Source organism: Labrus bergylta, chromosome 3, assembly GCF_963930695.1.
Source record: "Labrus bergylta chromosome 3, fLabBer1.1, whole genome shotgun sequence".
In the NCBI taxonomy this organism is placed as follows: Eukaryota; Metazoa; Chordata; class Actinopteri; order Labriformes; family Labridae; genus Labrus; species Labrus bergylta.
Window position 1 is genome coordinate 1,283,467 of NC_089197.1, and position 13,062 is coordinate 1,296,528.

The 13,062-nt window shown below is 44.2% G+C and overlaps 1 protein-coding gene across 1 annotated transcript in view; it reads right to left on the reverse strand.

The window, feature by feature from the left end:
* Positions 1-1,240: 1,240 nt before the first annotated feature.
* sv2ba (synaptic vesicle glycoprotein 2Ba) overlaps positions 1,241-13,062 on the reverse strand; it is a 21,297-nt gene continuing 9,475 nt past the window's right edge. Inside the window, exons 3-13 of the mRNA XM_065952437.1 lie at positions 10,410-10,590; positions 7,797-7,948; positions 7,015-7,148; positions 6,446-6,535; positions 5,817-5,930; positions 5,600-5,688; positions 4,311-4,475; positions 4,076-4,209; positions 2,947-3,147; positions 2,705-2,864; positions 1,241-1,793 (exon numbers count right to left, since the gene is read on the reverse strand). Of these exons, the coding sequence (XP_065808509.1) occupies positions 1,610-1,793; positions 2,705-2,864; positions 2,947-3,147; positions 4,076-4,209; positions 4,311-4,475; positions 5,600-5,688; positions 5,817-5,930; positions 6,446-6,535; positions 7,015-7,148; positions 7,797-7,948; positions 10,410-10,590 (1,604 nt within the window). The 3' untranslated portion in view covers positions 1,241-1,609. The remainder of the gene's footprint in view (positions 1,794-2,704; positions 2,865-2,946; positions 3,148-4,075; positions 4,210-4,310; positions 4,476-5,599; positions 5,689-5,816; positions 5,931-6,445; positions 6,536-7,014; positions 7,149-7,796; positions 7,949-10,409; positions 10,591-13,062) is intronic.

The following is a 13,062-nucleotide window of genomic DNA, read 5'->3' on the forward strand; positions in this document are numbered from 1 at the left end:
TGAGCATTTTTATCAAAACAGCTAATCTCACAGATTCACGTCATTCTCTCTCTTTTAGAAAACAAAAACAAGACATAAATAAATAAACACAACAGTTCCTTAAACGTCGTCATGGCAGGATGTGACTCTGATCCTATAGAACCCACTACAGAACCAACGCTACGATTAAAGGAAGAATGTGCAACATTTAAAAAAAATCATAAATCCAGTCTCTCCTGTGTAAATGTGTCTCTGAGTCCTGACTGTCTACAATGAGGGAGAAGCTCGAGTCCCGCTGGCTGTGTTGTTGTCAGAGCCGTGTTTACATGGACGGGACGGCCGGCTCCTCCCCTTGTGTATAAAAGCTGTTTTAGTCAAGAACTAGAGAGAAGAAGAAGAACATACTCACTGATTATTTGGATGTTAGTAAGAGTTTTTAGATCACGCTCATTCTGTGTCAGTTTACATGAAATGTGAAGCTACGAGCTAACTAAAGAGCGCTAACATTAGCATGCTAACACAACAATGTGAAGCTGCGAGCTAACTAAAGAGAGCTAACATTAGCATGCTAACACAACAATGCAGGACACAGGTGTAGCTCGAGCAAAGGACAATTTTCTACGTTGCTCGTGCTTAACTCCTCAAAGTGAACGCGAGTGTAAGAGGGGTTGGAGGTGTGTCTCTGGAGGAGGGCGGAGGCTTCAGTATGGAGGAGGCGTGGCCAAACAGCAGTTTGTTTTGGTTTTCATGCTGGAGCTCAAGGGCGACATCTACTGGATCAAAAAGTTGCACATTCTTCCTTTAAGAACAGACATGACGTCTCAGATGATGACAAAGAAGAAAAGACAAACGGGAGGAGAGTCCGGTGGGCTGTTCGGGGTTTGATCAGAAATGAACAGCGAAGGAGTCAGTAAGAAAAAAAACAAACAAACATGTGAACTAAAAATCGACTCTCTACATAAAACACAGGACGGTGCAGAGTGAATAAAGAGGGGATGAAACGGAAAGAGGTGTTTCTCTGAATAACATAAATCCAGCAGGTATATTGCTGCGGAGCCTTGGCAGTGAACACATCAGGTCATCACTATAAAGTCCTCTCTCTCTCGCTCTCTCTCTCTCTTTGCTTTATTTTCCAACAGGGAATGAACTCAAAGCACAACATGGTCAAATGAACTACAACACCTTCAAATACAGACACGGTTTCAGCTCATAATAATCTTTCTTTTTACACAAACCTCAAACAAAACAAACGTTTCTACTGTGTGTGTGTGTGTGTGTGTGTGTGTGTGTGTGTGTGTGTGTGTGTGTGTGTGTGTGTGTGTCAGACAGAAGGATGGGCAAAGGAAATGACAAACACAGGTTTCATATCATGTGACAGGAACGCTGGGCAGCCTGAGGAGCTTACAGAGGGAATAGAAAGCAACCACAGGTTCACATAGGCAACCAGACAGGTGTTCAACATTTGTTTTAATCATGTAACCACGGCGGACTCATACACACAGCGAGCACAGCACGGCCTTCTTCACTCGTCTTTCCATTTCAGTTCTAGCTGACACTTTCCCCGGGTTAGATTTTTCTCAGAGCTGTGCTTGCGTTTGGGGGGCCTGGAGGGTTGCAGGAGTTTGGCTTTTCAAGAGAGGAGTTTCTCCCGGGTTTCAGGCAGCTTGAGAGCCACCAGACCGCCGCAGACGAGGGCGGCAAAGGCCAGGAAGATGGGAACGATCTTGGTGACGCCGATGAAGGCTGCAAAGATGAAGCTGGCGAGGATGGCTGCAAACTTGCAGATTCCATTTAGGATACCAAAGGCCGTCCCTCTGCAGAGTCACAGAGACAGAGACAGATTAGATGCATAAACTTCATACGTCTGAGCGAGGAACTGAATATATTTGGACAATTCAAGTCGTTTTCTCTGAGGGAGATTAGATTGCTGCAAAAAAATCTAGAAAATGAGAAATGAGAAATTTGTAGACAAAAAAAGAGTCGAGTCATCTTTGTGTGAGACTTTTAAGATGAATTACAATTCATGATATCCTTAGTAGAGGAGCTTAATTATCCTTTTGCACGAACTTAAAGAATCAATCAGATAGAAGTGATTGTACCCGACCTAAAAAGCCTCTGCATGTTTCTAATAAGCTCCACGAGCAGAAACGTGCTCAAACTAGGATCAATATTGGAGATGCTTTTGAAAAATGGAGAGAGGTTAGAACACAGAAAGGTTTACAGACCCATGCAGAGCTGGATAAACACTGAAGCTTCAGAGTCCACCACATGGTGACCTGAGTGAGCATCCACTCTAGAGAGGAGGGGGGAGACAGCTCTCTATGATGTTTAGAATTTAGACTGCAGTACCCATTTTAAACACTAGGGGTCAGAGTTGCATACTGCTCCTTTAAAAGAAGTTAATGTAGTTAGAAGATAATGGTTTTTACATTTTAGCGTTTGATCATCTTCAGGATCTGGTCTTCACCTGCACACAGAGAAACCTTGGTTCTTCACATCCTTCTATACATGATGAATACGAGCATCCTGCTTTATGATAACTGCATCTTATCTGTGCAGGCATCTCACTTACTCCATCATACGTGCTGGGACACCAGCGACCTGTAACCTGTTTACTAAAGGCTTGACATCAGTGGAAAATGATGACCATTGGAATAAAGTGAGCCAGAGAAAGACCTAATGGAATAGGAGATTAGATAAAATGTGGGATCATCTTTTACTGCACCTTTTAGCAGAGGGATAGAGTTCAACAGAAATGACCTCTAATCCATTCCAGGCCGCCACGCTGGCACCATAGAAGAGACACTGCCAGCATATTACAGCTCCTTGGCTGAAACTCAGCAGCAACAGGAAAGTACAGGCCGCGGACACCAACATGGAGCCACCTGAAACAAGAGAGAAACCATCAGGACAATAACTACACACACACACAAATATCTATACAGCCACTGATAACCAAAAGGTCACCTATAATTCTGATTCGTCCGATCTTGTCCATGAACAACGCTGAGATGATGTTGCCAGGCAACACAGCCAAACTGCCCAGGAAGCTGACCATGTAGATGACGATGTCATTCTCTTCCTGGAAGTTCATATGGCAGCCTTTCTTTGGGTGGAGGAAGGTGGTGTTCTCCATTCGACAGTCTTTGAACTTCTCCTGCCAGAGGTCTGGAGAACACAAAAACAATTCATATCAACAATATTTATTAGAGGATCTCAGGGTGGCCGTGTCCCATTAGCCATGAGGTTTTCCTGAAAGTGGGCATTTGTTTACCCTAACCCTAACCCTAAGTACAGAAGGAGCGGGGGACTGTTGATGAAAGGGGTGTAGGTGAGTTTTTCTTGGCTCTCAATTCTCGGCTTCCCTGTCTGATCACGGATTATGGTTGGGGAACAACCGTTTTGCTCGCCCATTGTTTTGCTGTTCTAAACGTCACTACACTACAGGGATTCTGGGTAATATATCCTTAAATAAAGTGAGGTCTGATGCGGACTTGTGGTGCATTAAGGGTGCAAGAGGGCGACCCATGCAGAACAACACTAGAGAAGTGGGACTCCTCATGGTCTAGCATGGTCTAGCATTTAGCAAGGGGGGAAGCGCGGATATTGGGAAAGGGCCGGTGACTCAAGACAATCCAATCCAATAAAATGTTTGATACATGGCCCATGAAAGCGATTTTTTAACAATAGGGCGACTCCACCTTCAAAACTGGGACCACCCAAGGAGCACCTGAATGCAGCGTTTCTGTGTTTCTTTCCTTCTGTGTCAGGTCATACGACCAAACACCGGTGTTCCCTTTAGTAAGGAATCTTGGATTTGGCCCTCTGGCAAAAAAAGCCCAGGATTTTTGAGAGGGACCTGGGGGCTATTCTTTTTTCTCTAAAAGGTCCGTAGAGATCAGATCAATCATCAAAACAGCTCAGCCAGAGAATGGTCACAGAATTGAGGTTTTGGGCCCAACTACTTTTTTTCTAGATTTTATGTGGCCCTTTGTTGAAGATGGTTTTTGGACTTAAACAGAAATGAGCCTCATTTTGCCTTTTTAAAGGTCCGACAAATAACTAAAAGCAATCATTCTTTGACGACATACGATACCTGTGTTGTAGAAGACGGTGTTTTTGATGGTGCAGTTCTCAAAGAAGGTGTTGGTTGACTTGACGTCCTCAAAGTAGCAGTTTTCAAAAAGAGAATCCTCAAACTTCACCGACTTAATCTCGATGTTTGCAAACCTAGTGGAGAGAAAAAAACAGGAACGTGGTGACTTTAAAGAGCATGACCTGAAGTCTGAGTGAAGTAGATGTAAGTGCTTGATGATGTTGAGGAAACGTACTTGTCATGGATGTACTCGCCCTCGCGGTGGACCTGGTTGACCAGAGAGAAGTTGAAGTGGAAACGCTCAACCCGCTCTCGGTGAAACACTCGGACCTTGGACTCGTACTCCTCATACTGCATGTATTTGATCATATCAGGGAACCAGACTCCCAGGCCGTGGTAGCTGAAACGCCACAGACACATAACAACATGATCACTTTCGAACATAATGATCCGCATCACTAAACATTTGATTGGTTGATTTGGGTCTTTAGCTTTCCCGGGGACTTTCTTTCCCGTCAGATTAGCTCAGACTTGGAGAAGTTTTAAAAGATCACAGTTTAAGGTTTCCAATGCAAATGCACCAAGAAGGACATATTCAGTGTTTTCAGACCACAGGGAGTTTTTAATAGCTCTAGGAACTGTTGGATCCCCCCTTTTGTTGTGAGTCCTCACCACAGGAACTACTTTAGTTCCCAGAACCCTGTTAAGAGGAACCTTTTCAGCTCAGTATAGGTACTCTTCCAGCACTGTGGCGGTGTGAATGAAGACAGTTAAAAGCCTCTCCCTAATGGATAGTTCCTCTTAAAAAAGTCCCCAGAACGGTTTGGTCCAAAAACACCTTCATCCATCAATCCATCCAACCCTCTACTATCTTTCGCTTATCCGGGGCCGGGTCGCGTGGCAGCAGACTTCCCTCTCCCAACAACATTCTCCAGCTCCTCCTGGGGGATCCCGGACCAAAAGGGATATGCAATCCTTCCAGCGAGCTCTGGGTCTACACTTGGGTCTCCTCCCAGTTGGACTTGCCCAGAAGACTTCCAAAGGGAGACGTCCAGGAGACATCCTGATAAGATGCCCGAACCACCTCTAGTGGCTTCTTTCGATGTGTAGTAGCAGCGACTCTACTCTGATCTCTCTCCAGACGTCTGAGCTCCTCCCCTCCCTTTAAGGCTGAGCCCAAACACCTTCAGGAGGAAGCTAATTTCAGCTTCTTGTATCCGCAATCTTATTCTTTTGGTCACTGTGTGAGGGTTGGAACGAAGATGGAGCCGTAAACTGAGAGCTTTGCCTTCAGGCTCCGCCCCCTCTTCAACACAACGGTCTGTCACAGAGCTGCAATCCTGCCGACGCTGCAGCAATCTCGTGATCTAGTTTACCCTCACTTGTGAAGAAGACCCCGAGATACTTGAACTCCTTCACTTGAGGCAGAGACTCTCTTCCCACTTGGAGAACACCTATTGAGTATATCTAACTGGAACGTTTTTTCCCCTAATTGTGGGTCTGCAAACTGAACACGGTCTGTACCTGAACGCCATGCAGAACCAGATGATAATCAGGAAGAGGCCTTGCAGTCTGAGCTCTGGAGCTGACAATGACATGATGTTAGCCATCACCTGAAAGAGGGACGGGAAGAGGATTAGTATAATTTTAGATCTGCAACAAAAAAGAGAATGAAAAACTGAAAATCCATTTTTTAGTAAGACGAATGTAAAGTTTAGTTTCAGTTCAGTGACGTTCGGACCTGCTGCAGCATGGTCATGTGTCTGACCGTCCAGCGCTGGAAGGCGGTTCCAGTGTCGCTCTGGATCTCTATGAACTCGTCCTCCTGGGTTTGTGGAGTCTTAATGTTGGTCACCTTCAAAAGAGGAGAGAGGGATCAGCATAAGACGATCTTTTGATGCAGAGATTTTTAATAGTCTGGAATGTAAACTTGGAGAATTAGGTCTTCAATAAAATCAATTTCCTCTAGTTCAGGGGTCTCCAACCTTTCTTCATCTGAGAGCTACTTTGAAAAAATGAAAGTGGCCAAGAGCTACTTGCATGAAATCGCTTGCTGTTTGTACACTTGTGAAATTGCAATAAGCCAATGCTTATCAATAATCTTAAATTCACATCAAGGTCCAAGAAAACATTACTACTATTACTACACTTGTTTTTATGGGCCAAATATTTGAATAGTGGGAAGAGGTGCATTTACTGCCGTCAGATTTTTTAAAGTTTTTTAACACAGTAGTTCAACCTGTAGGCGAGATACTGAAAACCTGCCCGCTAGCTACAGTTGGCTCCCGAGCTACCTGATGGAGACCCCTGCTCCAGTTTGTGTTTCTGAGTGGGTAAAGTGATGATTACAGACTGTGAAAAACAGCTTACAGTGAAAACCCTCTCTGGCTCTCCTTTGGCCTTCCAGTTGGTGTCATGAACGTTCCTCAGCACCATCCACGCCTCGTCATGTCGTGCATTCTGAAACAAACAAACAAACAACAACATGTCTCTTAGTGTGCGTCCTGTGAAACTTCTCATCTTTGATTTTCATGTAAGCTGAAGACAGACTGGGTTGTGTAACAGCGTTCCCATGGCGTCCTCTGCCTCTTATCGGACAGCGAGATGTGTGATAATTTGGGAGTGTGTGAGCAGCACTGACACATAAACACAACACCACATGTGGTCGGAGGCCTGACAATGCCCTGGATGAGAAACAGGGTGGGCGGTGTTCTGGTGGCGTCTTAGCAGCCTTTTGCTACCTTTGCACAGCAGTGGGATGTTACTGAGGGGGGCTAATGACTCATCATGTTTAAACCAATCACAGCTCGACGTTCACTTACAATGTTGTTGTTGTTCTTAAGCTGACATGTGTATTTATCTTTTTTGTTTTTCAGCTGAAGCAGCATATTTTAAAGCATGTTTTTCATATCTCTTAATGTGAGGTCATCGGGTCTGACCTCCAGCAGGAAGCGAGGGCTCTCCGGCATGAAGACGACTCCGATGAGTGCAGCCAGCGCCGGGAAGAGACACACGAAGACGAATATCCTCCAGCTGTGGATCTGGAACTCTGTACCGATGGCGAAGCCCCAACCTAGGACGCCATCAAGTGAAAATCAAGTGTTAATATTTAAAAGCTCCTGTGAGGAATCTTTAGGCGGTCACAAAAAACAAAAATCATTTAGTTTTTTCTGTTGTTGTGTTTTATGAAGCCTGTGAACGCTGACACGGGGAAAGTGTCAGACCTGACGACGTACAGCACGCTATGCGCTACAATATTTACGACTCATAGATTTGACTGTTAAAGGAAGAATGTGCGGCTCTGATCTCCTCCAGCTGCACAACTCCAGCCCCCCCCCTCAAACATTATCATCTGAAGAAGACGTCTCGTTGTGATTGAGATGGAATAAAATCTTTTTGTTGCATTAGAGCAGATGTGCAGGTAAATCTTCTTCTTCCTCAGTCTGCTGTTTTTCATCACCCTGCACTGCCCCCTTTTTCTGAATTAGATTTTTCTAAGTCAAAAGTTTCTATTGAACTGCTTAAAAAACACAAACAAACAGAAAGTTGAATGAAACTGAAATAAATATAATTAATATCTTCTCTCTGAGCCGCCTTGAGACACTTAGGTTGAACTTCAGAGCAGTCTAGACTCTTTGTTTTCTATGCACATTTTTTTTAATTGTTTGTTTTCATGTGCATCTGAAACACGTGTGTGTGTGTGTGTGTGTGTGTGTGTTACCGTAGTGAGGGATGATGCCCCAGGCGGTGAAGGAGGCGTACAGGCCTCCCAGCATCCAGAACATGCAGAGCCAGCTCAGATGTTCTCCTCGTTTGTCCATCTGCAGGAACTCAGTGAAGTAGGTGTACACGATCGGAATGGAGCCGCCGATCCTGGAGGAGGGAACGCCAGAATGAAAAGTGAAAATACAAACTTTATGTCGTCCGTTGTCTTCACCGTCGTCCTGGATTTAAAAGGTTTGGTAAGGTGGGATTGTAAGTTTTTTGTTTTAAGAGGAGGATACAGACAATTCTGGTTTTAAAAACGTGGATTTAGATTTTCACCGTCAACTGAACACTTTGGAGAAACTTAAATCTGCTGTCAGCAAAACATCAAATATGACTTTTTAAAGACTAAATATGGGGCGGTGGTGTCCTAGTGGTGAGTGCACGATCTCCATATACAGAAGCTATTGTTCTCCATGTGAACGACCTGGGTTCAAATCCGACCTGCAGCTCCTTTCCTGCATGCCATCAGAGGCGCTGGTTGTCAAAAAGTAAGGCGTGCAACTGCTCGGGGGCCCAAGTCCAGTAGGGGTCCCCCCAAGGGCCGACAAACTTTAAAGCAAAGCAGCGGCTCAAAATGTGCAGTTTTTGCAAAGTAGGAAACCTCCCTAAGGTATCTGACCGCACTCCCTCTCGTTGCGCTGCTCAGCGTGGCGTGCGCTTTTGCTTTGAAAACCAACATCAATGAATGTCACCGAAAGAAAATGAAGAGGAGTGGAAAAAGATGAACGCTGGTTGGAGGGGCCCACAATGAATTTTTATATCTTGGGCCCCAACTGACTCTAGAATCTCTGCATGTCTCTCTCGCCTACCTCTGACTCTGTCACATGTCCTGTCTCTCAATAAAGATACAAAAAGCCTCAAAAAGGCCTTCAAAAAACAAAAACATAAAGATTAAATATGTTGATCGTGAAGTTTTTGGTTTTCACTGGAACTGGAACACTGTTGATGATTGTTTTTATTAGTGGTTTGGTGAAAGTTCACCATTCAGAAGAAATAAAAACAAACAGTTTAGAAGTGAAGTTTAACTCTTCACTGTAATATTTCATGAACCACATTACATGTCGTCTGATTTTGTAATGAGCGCAAAAAGCTTTTGAAACACGAACATGACTTCCTTTATCTCTGAAACAGAATCAGAATTAGTTATTTGGATTTTTTTGTTTTTTTGCCTTTATGGAACAGGACAGCTGAGGAGAGACGGGTCATGTTTTTAGTGGAGAGAGGGGGCCGACATGCTGCAAAGAGCCGAGAATCCACGGCCGCTGTGACGGGGGCTTTTAGCCTCTGTACATGGTGTGCAACATAACCACAGGGTTATATCTAACGGCCTCATAAGACACATTTCTATCAGTGTTTTTGATGATTCCTGGACTCACCAGACCAGAAAGAAGAGAGCCAATGTTACGGATAAAATGAATGATAAAAATTATGATTTACAAGAGTGACAAACGGGCTTATTTAAGGATCACAGACGTTTTTAACACGAGGTCTACAAGCTGGAATTAACATTTCACTTTTAATATCTGAAGAGAACTCTTCTTCACTGCCTGACATAAATACTTTTATTGTCCGCTTACCAAAACCTTCATCAGGCTTTATTTGTGAACGTCTCGTGTTGCAACATTGCGAAACAATAAATGAATTTGGCAGACGGTCTGCAAAAGTGAACTTGCATTCTGTGTTTAACTCTTTCCTCTCCTGCAGCTGTCCTGTGACCGGAGACGGAACAAACTGTGAGCCTGAATCCATTTCACTTCGGGGAGACCAGCAGGTGAAATCACCCGTTTAAATATTTTTGCTTAATGTCATATTTATGGATCTTCTTTTAAAGATATTATTTGGACCTTTTTGCCTTTATTAGATCGGACAGGTGAAAAGAGACAAGAGATGTTGGAAGAAGAGAGTGGTGGGACGACATTCAGCAAAGGGCCGAGGTCGGATTCCAACCGGTATTCTAATGGATTTGTTGTTGTCTCAGCTCTCTCAGTGAAATGTGCACAGTTCTTCTTCTGCAGATGTTCGTGTCACTGACTGAGTTAGGGCTCGTTATCACAACGGACCAGTTTGAGTTTGGTGACCTCGTGCACTTTGTCTCAGCAAAAAGCTGAAACGTCAATACCGCAGGTCGTGGTGCATTCAGGCTGCAATCGTTATGTGTCTTTAAAAAGCTGCAAAATCAATCACTGCACAGAGATGAGACATAAAAAAACTTCCATTACAGCAGACAGAAAGCATCGTTAACTTGTCTTAAATTAGCAGCATCGAGGTTAAATGTTTTCTTTAATGATGAATATCAACGACAAACTGAGCCAACTCAGTTACATACCTCCCTCAATGTCCTTATTCTGTGTGCATGGAGGTTTAAATGTCAGGTGGGGGGTGGGGTTAGTTTTAAATGCAAATACAGAAATGTGCTTCCACCCCGTAAATGTAACGTTCAAAATGCCTTCCATGAAATTATCATTTATAGAAAAGGTCAGCCTTTAAAAAAAAAAAACAGCCAGTGTGCGTTTTTGTCCAAGTGAGGCCTCCAAACGCTAACGTGCTAAATGTGAACGTGTCTCACCCGAAGCCGGAGCAGAACCTGAAGAAGAGGAAGAATCCGTAACCCTGAGCGAAGCAGGACAGGAAGGAGAAGACCAGGTCGATGGTCAGGACGTAGATCAGACACTTCCTCCTCCCCATCTTATCACACAGACCCCCCCACACCAACGCCCCCACCATCATGGCCACATACACCAGCAGACCTGCAAACACAAACAAACAAACAAACATCCTCATTATGAAGCATTTTCACCTTTAAATAAATCACGCTTGATCTCATTGCAACACTTGATAAAGGAAGCAGGATTTTACATCTTTGCAGGGACAAACTATTCAAGATCTCCACAAGAGGGCGCCCTTTACCCTCGCATGAGCACGCAGGGAAGCAGAAAATCATCACATTTTGTACAGTAATTCAGCTTGATGCTTCTTGCTTGATAAATTTTTCAGAGACATTGTAATAAGGTAGCAGGAAAAAATACACCTAGACTGATAATAGCCTTCTTGGGAAATCTGAAGGTCACAGCGCTTCACTGCCATGAAATTCACATTCGTTATTTCTCCATCCAGCTCCCGCTTTGATCACATAGGATACGTGTTGCTGGAGTTTGTCTCTGCTGTCATTTTCTTTACATGTCGTCGTTATTAGATTGCATCTTTTATTAATGCAGAATTGATTTCGTGGCATTTTCTTACAGATTACCACGGCAGGCTGGAGCTTCTCCCAGAATGCACTTGGAGGGAAGTGTACTCTGTAATTTATTTTTTTGCTCTACAGCAACAACTATGACCGAACGCGCCGCCGCCCATCACGCCATCCAGAAGATTAAAATGATTATTTTTCTGCCTTTACATGATTCTGGAGAAGGGGGGGGGGGAATAGTCAGGACTCAAACCTACAACCTGTTCACGGTGTGGTTTAAACCTTCAGACTCCATACCTGCTGCCTGCTCTGTGTTTTTTACTACGCACAGCCCTAATTACAGTGTGACTAAGCAGCTTAATGGGCACGTGGAGCCATAGTGTGCACCTTCCCTGTGGATTATTAGACTCTCCAAATGCCCCGGCGCTCCACGCCTCATTCAACACAGACAAAGAGTCAAGGCCAACATGTCACTTATATCTGGGCCTAGTTGTTGCTTAAGGCCATGTGGACACCTTGGTTGTGTATACAGACAAGGTTGACAGGGCGGCCTCATGAGTAGAGAGCCCGCTCTGAGGTGGAGGTCGCGATCAGGCCCCTGAGGCAACACACCTCGACCCGCCTCTTAAAGTGTCCTTGAGCAAACCGGAGACTGAATCCTTTGTGGAGAAAAGGATCATTTTCCTTTTCTTGCAGCATTAGAGAAGACGTTCTCTGCACCTTTAGCTCATCTAGTTAAAAACAGTGAGAGACTTTTGGAGAGCTCAGGTTCTCCAGATGCTGCGAGCTGTCTAAAGAACTTCATGCAAGCATAGACGTGAGCCATATAGAAAGATGGACGACAAGGCGGCTCCCTGAAAGTGAAGCCAAAACATTCCTCCTCCATGTTAACAGATGATAAAGCACACTAACACATTATCATATACTGTAAACGTAAACACAAGTGTTACTGAAGCTTCGATGATGCTGAGTGTCTGCTTCAAAGTTAAATTCATATTGTGGTTAGAGGAAGGGGCGGGACTTTAACACTGCACTTATTAATACTCCTGCACAGACCCTGGCTCCAAAGAAAGAAGATTTTTAGTTACATTTTAGCAAAAGACAAAATATCACCAAAACACAATTTGTCTCCAGTTTGTCAGTTAACTTTATGTAGGAATTCCAGTTTGGTGCTCCTTGGCGTCGTTCAAAGGTCTCTGAGTGTAACTGCACTGTCGTGAACCCCACAGGTTCAGTGTCCCTCAACGTGCGCTTGTTGACATGCAGACGCAGTGTTTCTCTGTGTCAGATGGATTTATTGACTTCTTCTTATCAAACCTGTGAAATAACTCAGGTTAGACGACTTTCTGCAGCCGCTAAAGCTGCTAAACACGAGACATCGACAACACCGCTAACGGTACAAGCTAACGTTACGTCTCGTCCTCGTCCTCTTAGTCTCAGCCGTCGTATCAAACAGTACAGAGACGAGCTAACTGTCTGCTTTGTATCTGAAGGCTGTTGTGTGAACTAGCGCTGTAAAGACGTATGCACTTCTCACCAGACGACCTCGACCCGCTGACAAAGTTACATAGTGCTGAAAACAGACGAGCGGGGCGCTCTGTGGACACGAGAGAGACCATTCCTCCTGTTGGAGGTTAAAGATTGTTGCTTTAGGAGGTTTTTCTGATATTTCTGAGGATGCAAAGACGATACTCAACAAGAAAACACTACGTCGACATGCATGCAAAGTGATTATTTTTAACATGCCAACAAACAAAAACAAGAGATCCATCTGTTATCTATACCGCTTTAAATAGAAGCACCGCAGAACGAGACAAAAGGCTTGATTCCTTCGGGTGTTCGGTAGAAAAAAGAAGCAGCGGGAAGCTTCATAACACTGCCTTGTAATTTATGCATGACCTTTTAAATTGTAATTGCAGGTTCATTCTACAATTTCAGACAGAGAGAGACAGAGAGAGAGACAGAGAGGAGAGAGAGAGAGAGAGAGAGAGACAGAGAGAGAGAGAGAGAGAGAGAGACAGAGAGAGAGACA